Genomic DNA, 16,255 nt, shown 5'->3' with positions numbered 1-16,255 from the left:
TGGGTGCGTTCGCTGTGTAGACATGCGTGTATTGTATCGTATATTAATAGATTTTATGACCATTCGGTTGGTCACGATCCGCGCGACCGCGTGCGTTGGCACGTGTTCGGATAACAGATCTGGCGCGTGGACACAGCGCGGCGCGAACGAACGCCGAGGCCGGACGAGCGAGGCCGGACGGGCGAGCGCGCGGACAAATGCGCGCGATCCAGCCCGCGCTCCGGGACGCGCCGCGGACGACGCGCGGCGCGCGCGCGACGACGACGTCGACGTCGAGCGCGCGGCGAAAGATGGCGTCCGCGGCGCGACGGGGACGCGCGGTGAAGGCGCATCACGGCGGCGCGGGAGGGGATCACGGAAGCATGGATAACGATAACGGATCGAGCGCGCCGCACGCGTGGAACTCGCAGCAAGTCGTGGAATCGCTCGCGAAGACGTTCCTCGGCGGATCGACGGCGGGCGCGGCGTCGAGGAGAGACATATCCACGCGAGCGTGGCTGTGCGATCTCTCGGACGAGGCGACGACGGACGAAGAGTGCGCGACGTCGCGGAGAACGATCATCAAGGCGAGGGAGATGGAGGTGAAGAATGGCGTGTTGCGATCGAGTCCTCGACCGTCGGGCGCGGCGTTTTTGAAGGAATTGGAGCTGTACGCGACGCTGCGGAGACACGAATCCGCCGTCGTCGTCGCGAAATTGAAGCGACCGACGATTCTCACGGACGAAACGAGCGGTGAGAGCGTGGCGTTCGTTGACGCGGAAGATTTAGCGATGGATGACGACGAACGCAACGAAAACGACGCGTTACTGTCGAATTATTGCCTCACGTGCCCGCTGCGAAGCGGCGACGAAGAGCCGTCGATGTGTGGATTCGAGTGCGCGATTCGTTCGCGTATCGAGGCGCGTTCGAAGGCGCCGCTCACGACGTACCGCGCCGCCGTGTTTTCGACGAAGGCGGGCGATTTGGAGGAATTCCTCATCACTAGTACGAGTTCTGGTTCGCACACGACGCGGCGAGCGCAGTTTAGCAACGCTTTGCGCGAAAAACTGGGAATCAATCACCGGTCGCTCGTTTAGGGCTAATTCGTGCTTTTTCATCGCAACAACGCTAGCTAATGTATCATAGGTGTCTAGAGATTCTTTGTAATTTTTTGTAGATTTTTCGCGCGCGTTCCGCGCACGTCACGACAGCGCGATCTCGAGCGCGCCGCTGGCGCTGGCGCACGCGCCCGCAAGGCTCGTCTCGAGCTTAACCAAGACGCGGTCGATGGCTGACGTCACTTCCTTCGTTTGAACGCCATCGCGCTTTGCCTGCGCGCGGTAGTACAATTGCTCGCGCAAGATGGCTAAACGACTCTCGAAATCGGCGGCGAATACCGGATGCACGGTCGTCAATCGCAGCGCGAGAGACGCCGCGCGTTCGTACATCTTGGCGCGCGTTAACGCGGCGATCATGTGCGGTAGAAGCACGTCCCGTCCGCGCACGTGCTCGAACGACAAGTCAACAAATGTCTTAAAGACGTCTTCCGAAGCCGCACAGGTATTCGGAATTTGTTCTGCGTGTACCGCGAGCGCCACCGCTTCGGCGTCCCAAGTCGTCGGAGAGCCGTGAAACGGTTCGCCGAGGAGAAAAGACAACTTGGCGACGAGTAAATCATCGTAATCGGAAGATTGCTTCGCTTCATCCAAAAGCTGCATAAGATCTTCGTTCGATAACCACCGCTTTGTCGTCGATGCACCGCTACTGAAAATTTGAGCGGCGACGATGTCGATGGATTCGCCGCATTCATCGCCTCGCAAACCTCGCTTCAAGAGAGTCATCCAACATGGCTTCAAAGTTATCCTCGTTCTCTTCGGTGGCTCTTCCCAGAGCGTTAAAACTTCTACGAGCACGGAAAAAGGAACCTTTACGTCGCCGTGCGCGAGTTCATTCGAGAAATACGCGCACATTTTGGGGACGTCTTGAATAGATTCTTCCGTCGGCGACTCGAGTCCGAAGGGGGCGAGAAGCGCTCCCGTGCGCATACGCAGGACGTTCACGATACCTCGACCTTGATGAGACGCGCGCCAACCAGGCCAAAGTGTGCAAGTTTCACTCGCGAGGTCGGATAAAATTTCCAGGATTTTTCCTCGCATTACGGGCGTCGCCACGGCGACGAAACCTTCGAGCTTTGTGAAGGCGCTCAATCTCGCCTCGGCGAGTTTCTCATCCTTGGGAGAACCTCCCCCGAGAGTTTGCCGGACAATGTTGAAAAGCTCCGATGCTTCATCGGAAACATTTATAAACGCGTCGCTTAAAGCGCTCGAGACGGCTAAGAGGACGTCTACGCGCCGTTCAGGGGAATCGGACTCAAGCGTCGCCGCAAGCGTGGAGAGCTGCCCAAACGTCGCCGAGTTCTGAACCCAAGATTTAGCGACTTCTTGTAAACTCTCTCGATCGCTTAAAGATTCTTCAAGCAGTCTCAAAAGTGTCGAATTAAGTCCAGGAATGTCGTCCATCACTCGAATCACGAGGCGTAGGTCATCCCTCGCCGCGCGCACGCCGCTGAGATTTTCGGCGTCGCCGACGACGCTCAAGACTTCTTCCACCGCTTTCAAGCGAGTCCGGGACGAGATTTCAGCGCTGAATGTGTTCAGTTCTTTGTGGACCGATGATGGAGGCCTCTGTATCTTCGTTGTGGACACGCCGCCACCAATTAAGGCGTTTAATATGGTGACAAGATGCTTTTCACCAAGATGATCGAGTCCCACGGACTTTAGAGCGTCCCATCTGTGATCGGGGCTCGGTCTCGTCGCTCCCGGCGGCGGCGCCAGGAGTGAACGAGCGACGGTGAAGAACACGTCCTCTGGAACGGTGAGGTTTGAAATTTCACTCGGAAACTTTTGAACGGCGGCGATGATGCGTTCAACTGTTTCGAGTGGGAATCCACTTTGACCATTCGCGACAACGGCGCGCTGAATTGCGTTCAACATCGCGTCCGCAGCATCTGGCGGCGCATCTCCTTTACCGTCAACGAACGCGTGCAAATCAATATTCACGCACGAAGCGGAAAGACTCTTCAACGCATCTGAAATCTCGCACAACTTTTTCGCCGTGCCATCCTCGCAAGCGCTCATGACTTCGAAATATGCTAGCGCCGATTCTAGCGCGCCTTTTCCGCTCCTCGGCAACGTCTCCCAAACAGATGTTTGGAGCGTCTCCACGCTCTTCTTCGGATGTGCGGGCAGCTTCTCTTTTAAAAGAGAAGTGACTCGACGCACCTCTTCGGCGTTGTCACTCGCTAAAAGTGCGGCATGGGCGGTGTAGACGTCGGACGAATCAACGCCGTACACATCCGCGAGTCTCAAGGCGTTGTCGAGCGCCTCAGCACCGGATAGCGCACCGGAACTCCCAGCCGCGAGCGCCATGATGGCTCGCTTGCGATAATCCGCGCCATCTGCAGCAAATGCGCCGGCATCGATCTCTGGAATCATTTTCGACAACCACTCGGCGTCGACGACCGAGCCCACGCTTGATCTGAACTGCTTCACGAACCCGACGTCAACCATAATTTCGTCACCGGGAGACTGAATTTTCCCAACCAAATCAACGAGCGAAGAAACCGTGACGGGTTTCGGCAAATTAATTGAATCCCACGTCAGACGAAGAGCTCGGAGCGCGTGCACGCACGTTCCGAAGTGAAGAATCGTCTGGAGTGTCGCGCGGTCGTGAATACGGCTCGCGACTTCGTCGACGACGGAGGAAACCTTCACCGCATCTCGCATCGTCAGTAAAACCCCCATAGCGGACCACATCATCGGTGGTGGAGTTTCAGAGCCAAAATCTCTCGCTCGACAACTCTTTAAAGCTAATTCTATGGAGTTCTGCGCGACATTCGCCAAAACATCGTCCGATACGTTCGTCGCGTGAACGCCGAGTGCGTACGTGACGGCACTTGCAGCTTCTTTCGCCTTCTCGTCGGATGAGCTGAAAATCAATTCTAAAGCTCGACCAAAGTGTGAATGACGCGCGAGAGTCTTTACTCCTGGCCGAACGCCCGTTCCAATCCAACTATCCCCGCAGGCTTTCGATAGGGATCTCTCGACATCGTCGTCGCTTGCATCGCCCGCGTGCGCGTCGGCGAACGCGTGCAGTATCTGATGCGTTTGCGTCGCTTGCCAATCGCCCAGGAGCGTTGCGAGAACAGCTTGATCAGCATGCACCAGCGCAAATGCTAGTAAAGACCCTTTCGCGACCCTTTTGGTGTCATCCATTGGCATGGCCCGCGCAACGTCGACGCACAGTTTCCAAGCGGGCCCGTAGTTGCGCTTGCAGAGGCGTGATGCCGTCGCGTAAGCGGCTTCTACGTCGCCAACGTCAAGGGCTTTGACTCCAGTCGCGAGGATTATAGACATGCGTGCTTCGTCGTCGCTTACACCAAGATTGGCGGCGATTTCTTGTAAAAAGTCGGGCGCGCGACATCCGGCGTCGTCCTTCTTCGCGCACTCCAGCACCATCTCGAGAGCACTTTCAGCGTTTATCGCGCTCGGTGCGCGGCGAACTTCGTACTTCGAAAGCACACGCAGCGCAGCGATGAAATTGAGCCTCTTTGTCGTTGTGTCTCGAGTTGGCATCAAACGAAGACAGTTTTCGGCTGCGAGCGACGCCTCGTCGTCAACGTGTTCGGCCCGCGCGAGGAATTCTTCAGCGACCGAGCAAACGATATCTTCCGCAATGGATGGCGAGATAACGGCAGACACGCCGCCTCCAAGCTCTTTTAATCCACCGACAAGGGCACCGACGGCTCCCGCAGGGCCATTCGCGGGAACGTGTCGCTTTGCGTGCGTCCAATCCTTTGCGCGCAGTTGTGCGCGCAGCAGTTCACCGAGGACTTGATCGTGTGAAAGCGAGCGACGGAACACACTCGACTGTAATCCGTGTAGATCTGACCACAGACTCGACCACTGCAAAGAAGAGTTTTTGGCGACGACGTTTGCGACGAATGTACGCACGAAACTAATAGCCTTGGATTCATCACGCTCAGCGCTGACGATGTCATTCAGCGAAACGCTCACGTCGTTTTGTTGCATCAATTTGCACGCGTTCAGACGCGAGATAGCTTTTTTCGCAACTGGTACTTCAGCGACGAGCGAAGGAAGATCACTGAGCATATCAGCCAACTCTGCTATCAACTTTTCGTCGCCATCGTCGTGCGATAGCGAAGCTTCGACAACGACGGAGGCAAGCGCATCGGGACCACCGACCAATTCGATCGATTCTACCGACGAAGAGAGCCAGCGAATGATGCGAGATACTAGCCCAAGATTTCGGTCCTCAGATGTTCGTAAAATCCAACGTTGAATCATCTCTCGCGCGAGAACCACACCGTCTTCTGACGCACCGCCAACGTGCGCGAGGATTTCGCTGACAGGACCGGACATGAGCCGAGACATATTCTTTTCACTCAACATCGATAGAATCGTGCATAATCGTCCATATGGGTCGCTCACAAGAAATTCCTCAAGGCTAACGTCACAAATTCGGCGATCGTCTGCGTCAAAAAGTATGAATGCCGTCGATGCGAGTGTCGATGCGGCGCACGCGTAGTCGACGAGCGTGCTCGTAGCCAAAGATCTCGAGGCGGAATCCAAAAGTTGATGCGCACTACTGAGAGATCCAGCGAACGCGTCCATCTCACACGACCTGCGTATTGTCCATGTTTCCATTTCTTCGTTAGAATGTATCGTCATCGAATCGTTCGGTGATCGTGCGAGTTTACACAGCTCCTCCGTAGCCGACTTTAACCACTCCCTCGTAGCGAGGCTATCAAATATTTCACTAACCGACGGCGAAACATCGGCCGCACGGGCTAAATCGTAATCTCCCGCCTCGCATTGATTGATTTCCTTCAGATACGCTTCTGACTCTGACCAATCTCTCGTGCGACGTCCCGAAAGTTGCGCAGCTCCGCTGCTGATGACGTATTCTTCAGACCAGGGCAAAAGCTTATCATACGTCGCTACCTGAGACGTTTCGGGCAATGCAGAAAGACTGTCGAAAATCACGTCACGAACCCCGCATGCGTGTCGCTTGAAGATGATCTCTAAAGATTTCACATCGCTCGCATATGCCGCAGTCAACGCCGCTTGAGCAATCGTCGATCGCAAAAGTTTTGAGTAGACTTGAGAGGAAAATCCCCCGCCGGTGATCTCGTGCACTGTATCGGCGCGATCGAGCGCACCGAGCAAGGCCAATCGAAGCTTAATCCACCAGTTCCACTCTGGATCCAACCCGCCATTTTTAGACGTTCGTCTCGCTTGCGCATCCGATTCCTTCAATCCGTACACCAACACGTGCCGCTGAATCTCGTACGAATCGGCGCATGCGATGAGGCAGTGAACGCCCACCCACGCGCGATCTGATACGCGTGATAACCAGTCGGTCAAGCCTTCTATCGTAATGCGCGAACGCTTCCAACGAGTCTTGTAAATCTCGTCCGTGTCGAGCCCGTGTTGGCGAGCCAAGGTTAGGGCGACGCCCCACTCCTCGACATCCATGTGCGAATGCAACATTTCGAGCGGCGTTCGTTCGTTGATTGAGATGAGTCGCCATCCACCTTCAAGAGGACGTTCGAGTAGCAACAAACGACCACGCTCATTTTCAGCCACAACATTCGGCACGGACACTAAATCTTCGATCGAATCAAATGTTTCAGGTTTGTCTCCCAAAACGTTCTCGTCTTCGGGAACCGTCTTTACGGTGAGATTTCCCGCTCGAGTCGCCACTGCAAGCGCGTCAAAAGACCACCATGCTGCGGCGCACACGTCATCTCGAGTATTGATACGCTTTACCAATTCTTCGCCGTCTTTAGAGACGCAGAAAACGCTCAACGATCCGATAGACGACCACACGGCGACGCTGAAAGCACCATCCTCCGAACGCAGCGCCACGCGCAAGCGGCGCGGAGTACGAAACATGCTTCGCCGAGGTGCGACGTCCCCGCCACAATCTATCACTCGCATGCACCTGAAATTTGGGAAGTCATCGGCATCATCGTACGTCCACATCGTGATCACCGTCCCCACTGATGTCTTACCGCGGCCGAGAACCACGAGCTCGCGTTCACGCTCCACCCACTCGGCGCCGTCCGCGTGACGTAACTTTTTACCCAGCGTCACCGAGTCCACCACTTGGTCGTCCAATTCATCACCCAAATCGTCGTCCAGCCGCACGCGCTCGCGGTACACCGTGGGCGTGCCCTTGAGATTGACTCGCAACAAATCGTACGTCTTCTTCTTCTTCGCGAGCGCCAATCCCATCCCCGCCAGCGGTACTGCGCCGTCAAACGTAGATCGCCATACCACTTCGCCGATTCTCGTCATCACGCTTGCCGTGGCCGTCGACGTGGATGTGGATGACCTCGTCTCGCTCAACGCGCGCGCGAACGCCGCGCCGTCTTCGCTCCAGCGCGTCGTCGCGTCCTCGTCTTCGTCCTCGTCCATCCCTCCCCTCGCGTGCGCCCAATCGTCGCTCGACCGAAAGACGCGCACGGTTACTTTTCCGCGTCTGCGACGCGCGATCGCGATCGCGTCCCCCGAGGGCGTCGTCGACAACGACGTCTCCGAGCGACGACCGCTCGTCGAACGTCCATCGTCATCTCCGTCGTCGCCGTCTCCATCGTCATCGTCCCGCGGCGTCGACGACGCGTGCGCGTACGCGTCGTACAAACACCGTCGCATGCCCTCGCGCGACGCCTCGACGCCGGGCCGCGAGCTCGACGTCGTCGTGTGACGTTCCGAGGTTCGACAGAACGAACGAACGAACGAACGAACGAACGACTCGACTCGGCAGAACCCGAGGCGTCACTCATGAAGCATCGCTCGTGTGGCGCGAGCGGCGGCGGCGATGGACGTCGCGGAGGTGGGTTTTCCTTGCGCGTCGTCGGCGATTTCTTCGCCGCGCTGGTGTCGCAAATCGCGGCGAGTCTGGGACTTCTCACGCCGGTGCCGGCGTACGCGTTGAGCGAAACACAGAAGCGAGGATTAAACGCACTGGCGATGCGCGCGCACGAGGCGTACGACGGGAACAAAGTCGAGCACACGGATGCGTTGAAAAAGTTGTGGTCGCTCGCGTTCGGGTCAAAGGCGCCGCCTAAAGATTTAAAGAGCGAGAGTTGGAAGGAGATGGGGTGGCAAGGATGCTCGCCGACGACTGATTTTCGCGCTGGCGGGTTTTTGTCTCTCTCGAATTTGATTTGGTTGGGAGAAAACAAACCGGAGACGTTCGATAAGCTGCGGCATAAAAAGAACGGCGAACGAAGCGAGTTTGAGTACCCATTCGCCGTCGCGGGAGTAAATCTGACATTTAGTTTAGTAGAGATGTGCGAACTCAAAGAAGAAGCCCCGACGACGTCAACGGGAATATGCTTCGCCGAGTTGATCGAAGCGCACGGCGACGAGGCCTTTGAGCGCTTGTATGCGCTGATGTTTGAAACGCTCGACGACGAATGGTTGCGTTTCGGCGGCGCGACGTACATGGAATTCCCGCTCGTGTTGAAAGCGACGAAGCAAAAGATCGTGCGCGCGATGGATGGCGCCAAGTCGTTCGAACACGTCGTTGCTCGCTTAGGTACGTGATGCGATGTGTTTGAGTTTGTAATATTTATGCATCTCACTTACGCGGCTTCGATGGCGGCGAGAATTTGGTCGACGTGTGCAGTCGTCTTCACCGACGCCATCGACGAATCGCGCTCGAGCCAGTGGTTGACGATCGTGCCGTCATTCTTGATCAAGAACGTTTGGCGATCGCTGAATCGACCGAAAATGGGAATCTTCAAATCCGCTCCGTACGCCTCGCTGACTCGGCCGTCGTTATCGCTCAACAGGGTGAACGATTTGAGCCCCTTGGAATCGCAAAACTCTTCGTGCTTCTCGAGAGAGTCCATGGAGACACCCAGTACGCGCGCCTTCTTGGCGGTGAATTGCGGGATCGCGCTTTCAAAGCGCTGCGCTTCGATGCTACAACCAGGCGAGCCATCTTGGTTGTAAAAGTATAGGACGACGTAGTCGTTAGCCTTCAATGCGTCCGAAAGCGTCACAGAGTCGCCAGCAGTGCCCGGCAGCGTAAACTCCGGCGCCTTTGAGCCGACATCCACCGCTGCGAGCGCGTTTTGAGCGCCTCCGAGCGTTGTCGACGCGGCGAACGCGCTCGCCAACAGCATCGATCGTCGATCGAGTTCCACGTCGACTTCGTTACGGTGCACGGCGCTCGCGCGCACGCGACGGGCGTCAGCGCGCTTCGTGTTCGCCGGCATCCGCGTCATCGCCATCGTCACCGTCGCCGTCTTCGTCATCGCCGCGTGCATCGCGCTGTCGGTTCGCGAGCTCGTCGCGCGCTGCACTGCGGTGTCGGCAGTGACGCGCTCGCGATGACGAACGCGAACGCGAACGCGAACGCGGTTCGCGTGACTCGCGCGCTCGTTCGGGGCGATCGTGATGATTGGAATGCTCGATCGAGAGCTGGTTGGAATGCTCGATCGAGAGCGCGCGCGTCGGCGTCGGCGTCCGCGTCGGGCTCGCCGGAAACGCGCCTCGCGAGTTGGTTGCGCAACCGATTCGCTTTCGACGCGCTCGCGTTAACGCTCGAGCGACCGCCTGGGGACGATGGCTACGGGGTGCGTGCGACGTGTGTGTGCGATGATGGCATCGCGCGAGGCGACGTGATCGTGGCGATTCCTCGCGACGCCATGCTCGACGCGCGCTCGGCGCTTGGAGACGCGGCGTTCGAGCGAGCTCGAGCGCGCGGTTTGAGTTCGTTTCAACTCTTGACGGTGTCGCTGTTGCGCGAGTGGCGGTTGAAAGACACCACATCGAGATGGAAGCCTTATTTAGACACGCTTCCCGAGGATGACGGTCGGTGGCATCCTTTACTTTGGCGCGACGAAGACGTCGAACAGCATCTGCCGGCGAATTCGACGCACGCCGGCGCGCGCTTGAGAGGTCTCATACGCGCGTGCGAAGAAGACACACGCCTTTTTCGCTCGATTGTCGATGAATTGAACATCGACGATGAGAACTGGCCTTCGATGCGACACGTTAGATGGGCGGTCTCGATAGTCATCTCCCGAGCGTTTCGACTGAACGAGCTCGACGACGAAGAATGTTTGCGCGAAGTGCGCGATGATGCGCTGTTAGAAACCCTGAATGATTTAGACGCAGACTGTTGGGAAGGCAGTGGAGGTGATAGCGGTGAAGATGACGAATTTTCAGTCATGGCACTCGTTCCTTGGGCCGACGGCTTGAACCACTCTTCGGATGCGGGCGATGAAGCGATTTTGACTTACGACACGCTATCGCAAACAGCGACGCTTCGAGCGCATAAAGCGTACGCGTGCGGCGAACAAGTTTTTGATTCATACGGGTCGAATTTGAGCGACGAAGATTTATTCGTAAATTATGGCTTCGTCGACGTTCAAAGTTCGCGGACAAACTTTGTTGAATTCAGCGGGGAAGACTTCCTTCGTGCGGCGAGCGAAATCGGATTTCAAATGCACGCGAAAGCGGAGGATGATGATATCAGCTTCATCGACCCTAAGGCTGCATTATTACGAGTCGACAGTGTCGTCGGTGTCGGAGAGAACGCCATGTTTTTCGGTGAATGCTTCTTGGAATACAACGAGCAGGACGTCAAAAACGTCGTGCTCCGAACGTTTTCGCACCTGCTCGACTCGGCGTCCACTCGAGCGTGCGACGACCTGGTAGTCAAGGCGCGCGAAACACTCGGAAATCTTCGCGAAGGCGATACTCTGGTCGGATTCAAGGCTGCTGCGTACGTCCTTTGTAGGGAACAAGAAGCCATCGAAGCGGCGCGTAGTGCGGTTGCTCGTCAGCTGAGCATGTGTGACAATTCTAATTAAACGCTAGCACTAATTCTGAGACAAGAAACACCGTTCAAGCGCTCGTTTCTTTCTTTTTTGTCGGCGGCTCCCAGCCCGGGATTACGAACGGTGGACCAATTTTTGACCGGCAGTCGCACGCGCCCCCCGCGACACCGCACCCGCATTCAGCGCGCGCATCTCTCGTTCCATTTCTATCCTCTTCCGTTTTAAACTCCGTTACGACGACCACGACGGGCTCTGCGCCTTCATTCGCGTCGGCGTGCAAATTATCCGGCGGGTCGGCGTCGTACCAGTACGCCTTTCCAGTCTCAAACACCAAATCCTTGCGCGAGCCATCTTCATCGATGCGTTTAAGCACGCCGCCCTGAAGCGCGACGATCGTTCGCGCCCGATCGTGTCGATGCATCTTCAACGGTACGTTCGGAAGCACCGTCGTCTTCCAACAAATGGCAAACTCATTCTCAAACATAAACTCGCGCGACATGTCGGCTTCGGTGGCGGCAGTGAGTGAGGCAGCGCGAGCGTGCGAGCGCGCCGAGACATTTTCCGTTACAACCGACACTCAAGGTACGGCGGCGGCGACGTGGGTGAGTCGATTTGCATTCCTACTTCAAATCTGGGTCGTTATCTATGGCTTCTTGCGTCGTTCCGTCGCAAAGCAGGAGTTGCGAGAGAAGATGTCGCGCCGCGTCGCGCTGACCCGCTCGATTCGCCGCGCACGCCGCGTTATAGACAACTTCGAATCGTTCTTCGCACGTTCCTGGATCATTCTTATCACCGAGCTTGAGCGCCTTGTCGTAAGCTTTCCAAGCCGTGTCAGAGGCTTCATCAGCTCTGGCGTGATCGCCGCTTCGACGAAACAAAGCCGCGAGCGCCATGTGTGCTTCTCCGCGGCCGATGGTGCTGTTCAACTCAGTGCTGTTCAATTTCAGCGCGACGTCGTACGCTTCGCAAATCGCAAGACGTAAACTGTCGACGGCGGGCGCTGCATCATCAAACCGGGACAAAATTTCTGCCTTCGTTTGGTATGCGTCGCCGAGCGCGTTTAGTGCGCCGACGTCGCCGATTGCAAATTGCCCCGCAGCGCGCAATTTTTCAACCGCAGCGTCAGCGATTCTGACTGCGTCTTCCGACGCATCTAAACTTTGTGCCAAGAACAGCGCGTAGCTCGTCAAGCTGCAACCCCAATCGTACAGTAGTCCGCTCAAGTCGTCGCCCCGATTTGCGTCGCAAAACCCGCATGCGCGCTCGTATAAGGAGAATGATTCTCTGTAAGACGTCGAAGCACCATCTACGTCTCCCGTCTCCGCTCGATGTTCGGCGACTTTGAGTCGTGCGTCCGCGCAATTCCAAAGCGCTGGCATGACGTCTTCGTGCGCTTGACTATTCTCTATTGATGTCGCGCAGTAATCGTACATTTCCACGGCTCGAGCCAGCGTCGCCGAAACCTCTGCGGCGTTGTCACCGCCGCCCCCAAGCTCGACGATTCGTGAAAGCGCGGTGGCGACACCGTTCGCCTTCTCTAATGGCGAACCACTTAAACCTTCGAACGCTCGTAGGGCATCTTGCGCGCATGAAATCGCCCGCTCTTTTGTGCGAGCCTCGTCAGCGCGCGTCGTCGTGCTCAACGCTTTTCGACGTTCGACTCGCATGATTTCGCCCGCGTACTCGAGCGCGGCGTTCGCTAGGCTCACGCGCGCTTCGTCACCACGTTCGTCCTGACTCGAACTCGCCACGAACGCGCGTAAATTCTCCAGCGTGCGCGCGTACAGCGCCAATCCTTCTTCAGCGGTTTCGGCCCGTGAAATGCGTTTAGACGCCGCGCGCAGCTCGCGCTCGAAAGCATCGAGCGTCGGCGAGGCGATCGTCGTCGACGCGCTACTCGACGCATTCTTCCCGCGTCGCGCGTGCGGGGGGACGTATCCACCGGCCATCGCGAGCGCGTTGACGAGCGCACCTCTGACGACAGAACCAAGGAACGAACGAGCGAACGTCGCACTCGTCGCCGCGCGTCGTCGTCGAAAAGCGCGTGGGATGAAAACCGCGGTGTGCGTGCTAGGGATCGACGGCTACCTGGCCCAATTCGTCGCGCGCGAATTCATCGCGGCGACCGAGGCGTGCGATGTAGTTTTCACGACGTCGAGAAGAAGTGGTGGCGACGACGGTTGCGACGCACGAATGGTGCGCGTGAAGTGTGATTTCAACTGCGAAGAGAGCTGCGAAGAAGCGGCGCGAGCGCTCATGGCCGAAGGCCTCGACTTGCGCGGCGTTATTAACTGCGCGGCGATGTCGTCGCCGGGGCAGTGCGAAGCGGCGCCCGAACTCGCGCGCCGAGCGAACGCGCCGAGAGCGTTGTGGAGCGCGATTTCATCCATCGCGCAGTCTCGCGGCAAACAAGCGCCGCTGTGGATACAACTTTCGACGGATCACGTCTATGACGGCGAACGGGCGTTGAGCGACGAGAGCACGGCGTGCGCTCCAGTGAACGCCTACGGCGCGAGCAAGGTGTTTTGCGAAGAGACGCTCGCGAAGGACTATCCGCGGTCGATCGTTCTGCGTTCGAGTATCATCACGGGACCCAAAGCGCCGTTAACGGACGTAGAGCGAACGTTGTTTCTAGATTTCATCGCATCAAGCTTCGCCAAGGAGACGCCGACGACGTTTTACGACGACGAGTTCCGTTCGCCGATTTGCGTCTTCGACATAGTTCGAGTCGTGCGCACGTTGCTTCAGCGCCACGATGATTTGCCCGATCGCCGGGTGTATAACATGGGCGGACCAGATCGCGTGAGCAGAGTCGACATGGCGAACGGCGTGGCGGAATTCTTAGCCAAAGGCGACGCGGCGATGGAACAGGTGTTCAAGTCAAAAATTGCCGTCGCGTCGTGCGCCGAGGCCAAGGCGCTTCGAGGAGTCGCCGCGCCTCCAGACATTTCCATGGATTCGCGCGCGCTCGTGCGAGAAATTTGTCAAGACTGGGCGCCTCGATCGTTCGAAGAACAAATAGCCGTAGCGTTCGCGACGTAGATCGTCCGAAGAACAAATAGCCGTCAACTGTCGCGTGGCCTTCGCGAAGTAGAGAAATTTGTCGAATATTCAAAACTCTGTGACACACAACGACGCGCGCCTCGCACGCGCATCGAGATGGACGTACGACGCGCGCGCGAGACGTACGAAGTAGAGACGTCGTTCGCGACCGATGCGGGCGCCGGGACCGCGCCCGATGACCTCGTGCGCGTCGTCATCGTGCGGGAAGATGCGACAGTGTCCGCTGAACCGTCGTCGTCAGCGCGGCTGGTTTCCCGACGGGAATCTCTCGCGTCGTCGGCGACGGCGATGAAGTGTTCGTTTAGAGATTGCTCGACGATGGTGATCGACCAACGTGGGTTCGGGTTCAGCGCGCGCGAGGGAGACGACGCGATGAAGGCCACGCGACAGTTGACGGCGTTCGCGACGACGAAATGGCGAAGCAAAGTCAACGCGGCTTTAGAGGTGCGAAACGCGTTGGTGGACGTCCCGAGATACGTGCCAGAGATGTTGAAAGAAATGCGACGGCAAGAGCGCGGCGACGGCGCGCGCACGTTTGCGCACGCGAACAAGATTGAAAGCGCGACGTGGGACGCAGCTGCAGGCGTGAACGTCGACGACGACGGAGGATTTTCCATCGAGTCGCGGTGCGGAAGCGTCAAAGCGCGACTCATCGCGTCGCACGGGGTTATTTTTGAGGTGCTTTACCCGGTGCTCATCGGCAGTCGCGGGAGTGATTTTGAGCACGTGTGGCAGAGGTCGAGATTTGAGGTGGCGTCGACGCCTCAGAGATGGTCGTTTCCGCTTCGCGCTTTGCGAAGCGCGAGGGCGTTCTCGATCGCCGAACGCGACGTCGATATAGACAGACTCGGTGCTGATGATGCCGTGAGCGAGCTTCCTCGCGCGTTGCTCGGTGGTGAAGCCATCGGCGGGACGCCGTGGAACCCGTCGCGAGAGGACCCAAAGTCGTGGTGGTCTTCGCGGGGTTTGAACACATACGACGCCGAGGCGAAACCGTGGGTGGAATGGACGCCATATTGCACGATTTGGGCGTGCGCATGCGGCGACGGTAGCGGAGACGGCGCCATGTTCGCTTGGGAGGGGGCAAACGCGCGGTGCGTTGCGGTTGCCCAAGACGAACGCGCCGTGGCGTGCTCTGACGATTTCATCGTAATGGTCGCGCCGGGCGTTGTCAGCGAAGGAACTACGTCGCAGACATCTTCGCGAAAACTCGGGCTAGAGGACATCGCTGAAGACGACGAGTTCGTCGAATTGCTTCCCGTCGTCGAGCGTTTGAGACGATTCGAGCGTGCGTGCGTCGCACGTCGAGACGCGATAACGAAGGGTGCGTACGACGTTGCCGACGCGTTTGCAGCGATGTCTGTGGATGTAATCCAGCGCGAGGCGATCGGTGTGAAGGGCGAACTCGTCGCTTACGCCGATGGTCGCGTGCGCGGTGTATTTGACGATCGCACGATTTTGCTCTTTGATCGAACGAGAACCAACGCGGCGTTGGTACTCAGCGACGGCTCACGCGTACAAGTGCGCATCGCCTCGCCGGTGACGGCCAAGTTGCACGTCGGCGTCGCCATCGCATTTGCGAACAAAGTCTGGCCGACCACGACGGAGGGCGCCGCCTCAGCCTCGTCGACGCCCTCCGTCGTCGACGTCTCTGCGAACGTTTCGAGAAACGACGAATGGCTTCGTTGGTATGCATCGATGGCGTGCCAAACGGATCCCCAACCGCCATCTCATGGATTGGCGCCTATCGAAAACCGTGAGCGTTCCGACGTCGTCGCCAGCGAACTCGCGAAAACCCGTCTGTGGCTTGCCGCGAGCGATTTGTGAAACTTTATTTTCGTTGTCTATAACGCGGCGTGCGCGGCGAATCGAGCGGGTCAGCGCGACGCGGCGCGACATCTTCTCTCGCAACTCCTGCTTTGCGACGGAACGACGCAAGAAGCCATAGATAACGACCCAGATTTGAAGTAGGAATGCAAATCGACTCACCCACGTCGCCGTCGTCGTCCCGCGTCGGCTCCCAGGAAACTAGGGTTAGAAACTAGGGTTAGAAACTAGGGTTAGCAGTGTCTCTGGAACATGACGCTTTTGGCGCCCTGAAAGCAGCGCGAGTAAAGGGGTCACCTAAACCACTACACTGGCAGTCGACGACGCTGGAATTTCGCGTACGCGCATGAAACATGTATTTGCATCTGTGTTTAGGGTTTAGGGTTTTAGGGTTTAGGGTTTAGGGTTTAGGGTTTAGGGTTTAGGGTTTAGGGTTTAGGGTTTAGGGTTTAGGGTTTAGGGTTTAGGGTTTAGGGTTTAGGGTTTAGGGTTTAGGGTTTAGGG

At 57.5% G+C, this 16,255-nt stretch overlaps 9 protein-coding genes across 9 annotated transcripts; 5 read left to right on the top strand and 4 right to left on the bottom strand.

The window, feature by feature from the left end:
* The first annotated feature begins 138 nt into the window (after positions 1–138).
* On the top strand, positions 139–1,168 carry OSTLU_28216 (predicted protein). Its single transcript, XM_001422142.1, has one exon. The coding sequence runs from the start codon at positions 291–293 to the stop codon at positions 1,074–1,076; it is 786 nt and encodes a 261-aa protein (XP_001422179.1). The 5' UTR covers positions 139–290; the 3' UTR covers positions 1,077–1,168.
* Positions 1,169–1,181: 13 nt separating this feature from the next.
* Positions 1,182–7,481, bottom strand: OSTLU_18630 (predicted protein; the record flags this gene model as incomplete). The annotated part of the gene is made up of 1 exon (XM_001422036.1): positions 1,182–7,481. The coding sequence occupies one exon, from the start codon at positions 7,479–7,481 to the stop codon at positions 1,182–1,184; it is 6,300 nt and encodes a 2,099-aa protein (XP_001422073.1).
* A 366-nt stretch (positions 7,482–7,847) lies between these two features.
* On the top strand, positions 7,848–8,615 carry OSTLU_42140 (predicted protein; the record flags this gene model as incomplete). Its single annotated transcript, XM_001422141.1, has 1 exon — positions 7,848–8,615. One exon carries the CDS (start codon positions 7,848–7,850, stop codon positions 8,613–8,615), a length of 768 nt encoding a protein of 255 aa, XP_001422178.1.
* A 38-nt stretch (positions 8,616–8,653) lies between these two features.
* On the bottom strand, positions 8,654–9,199 carry OSTLU_28213 (predicted protein; the record flags this gene model as incomplete). The annotated part of the gene is made up of 1 exon (XM_001422035.1): positions 8,654–9,199. One exon carries the CDS (start codon positions 9,197–9,199, stop codon positions 8,654–8,656), a length of 546 nt encoding a protein of 181 aa, XP_001422072.1.
* Positions 9,200–9,404: 205 nt separating this feature from the next.
* Positions 9,405–10,894, top strand: SDG3526 (predicted protein; the record flags this gene model as incomplete). The annotated part of the gene is made up of 1 exon (XM_001422140.1): positions 9,405–10,894. The coding sequence occupies exon 1, from the start codon at positions 9,407–9,409 to the stop codon at positions 10,892–10,894; it is 1,488 nt and encodes a 495-aa protein (XP_001422177.1). The 5' UTR covers positions 9,405–9,406.
* A 34-nt stretch (positions 10,895–10,928) lies between these two features.
* Positions 10,929–11,360, bottom strand: OSTLU_28211 (predicted protein; the record flags this gene model as incomplete). Its single annotated transcript, XM_001422034.1, has 1 exon — positions 10,929–11,360. One exon carries the CDS (start codon positions 11,358–11,360, stop codon positions 10,929–10,931), a length of 432 nt encoding a protein of 143 aa, XP_001422071.1.
* A 121-nt stretch (positions 11,361–11,481) lies between these two features.
* On the bottom strand, positions 11,482–12,810 carry OSTLU_93903 (predicted protein; the record flags this gene model as incomplete). The annotated part of the gene is made up of 1 exon (XM_001422033.1): positions 11,482–12,810. The coding sequence occupies one exon, from the start codon at positions 12,808–12,810 to the stop codon at positions 11,482–11,484; it is 1,329 nt and encodes a 442-aa protein (XP_001422070.1).
* Positions 12,811–13,117: 307 nt separating this feature from the next.
* On the top strand, positions 13,118–13,903 carry OSTLU_18626 (predicted protein; the record flags this gene model as incomplete). Its single annotated transcript, XM_001422139.1, has 1 exon — positions 13,118–13,903. The coding sequence occupies one exon, from the start codon at positions 13,118–13,120 to the stop codon at positions 13,901–13,903; it is 786 nt and encodes a 261-aa protein (XP_001422176.1).
* Positions 13,904–13,996: 93 nt separating this feature from the next.
* Positions 13,997–15,751, top strand: OSTLU_25703 (predicted protein; the record flags this gene model as incomplete). The annotated part of the gene is made up of 1 exon (XM_001422138.1): positions 13,997–15,751. Exon 1 carries the CDS (start codon positions 14,021–14,023, stop codon positions 15,749–15,751), a length of 1,731 nt encoding a protein of 576 aa, XP_001422175.1. The 5' UTR covers positions 13,997–14,020.
* Between the last annotated feature and the right edge of the window lie 504 nt (positions 15,752–16,255).

This window comes from Ostreococcus lucimarinus, chromosome 17 (genome assembly GCF_000092065.1).
Source record: "Ostreococcus lucimarinus CCE9901 chromosome 17, complete sequence".
NCBI lineage: Eukaryota > Viridiplantae > Chlorophyta > Mamiellophyceae > Mamiellales > Bathycoccaceae > Ostreococcus > Ostreococcus sp. 'lucimarinus'.
This window is presented reverse-complemented; position numbering and strand designations above follow the sequence as displayed.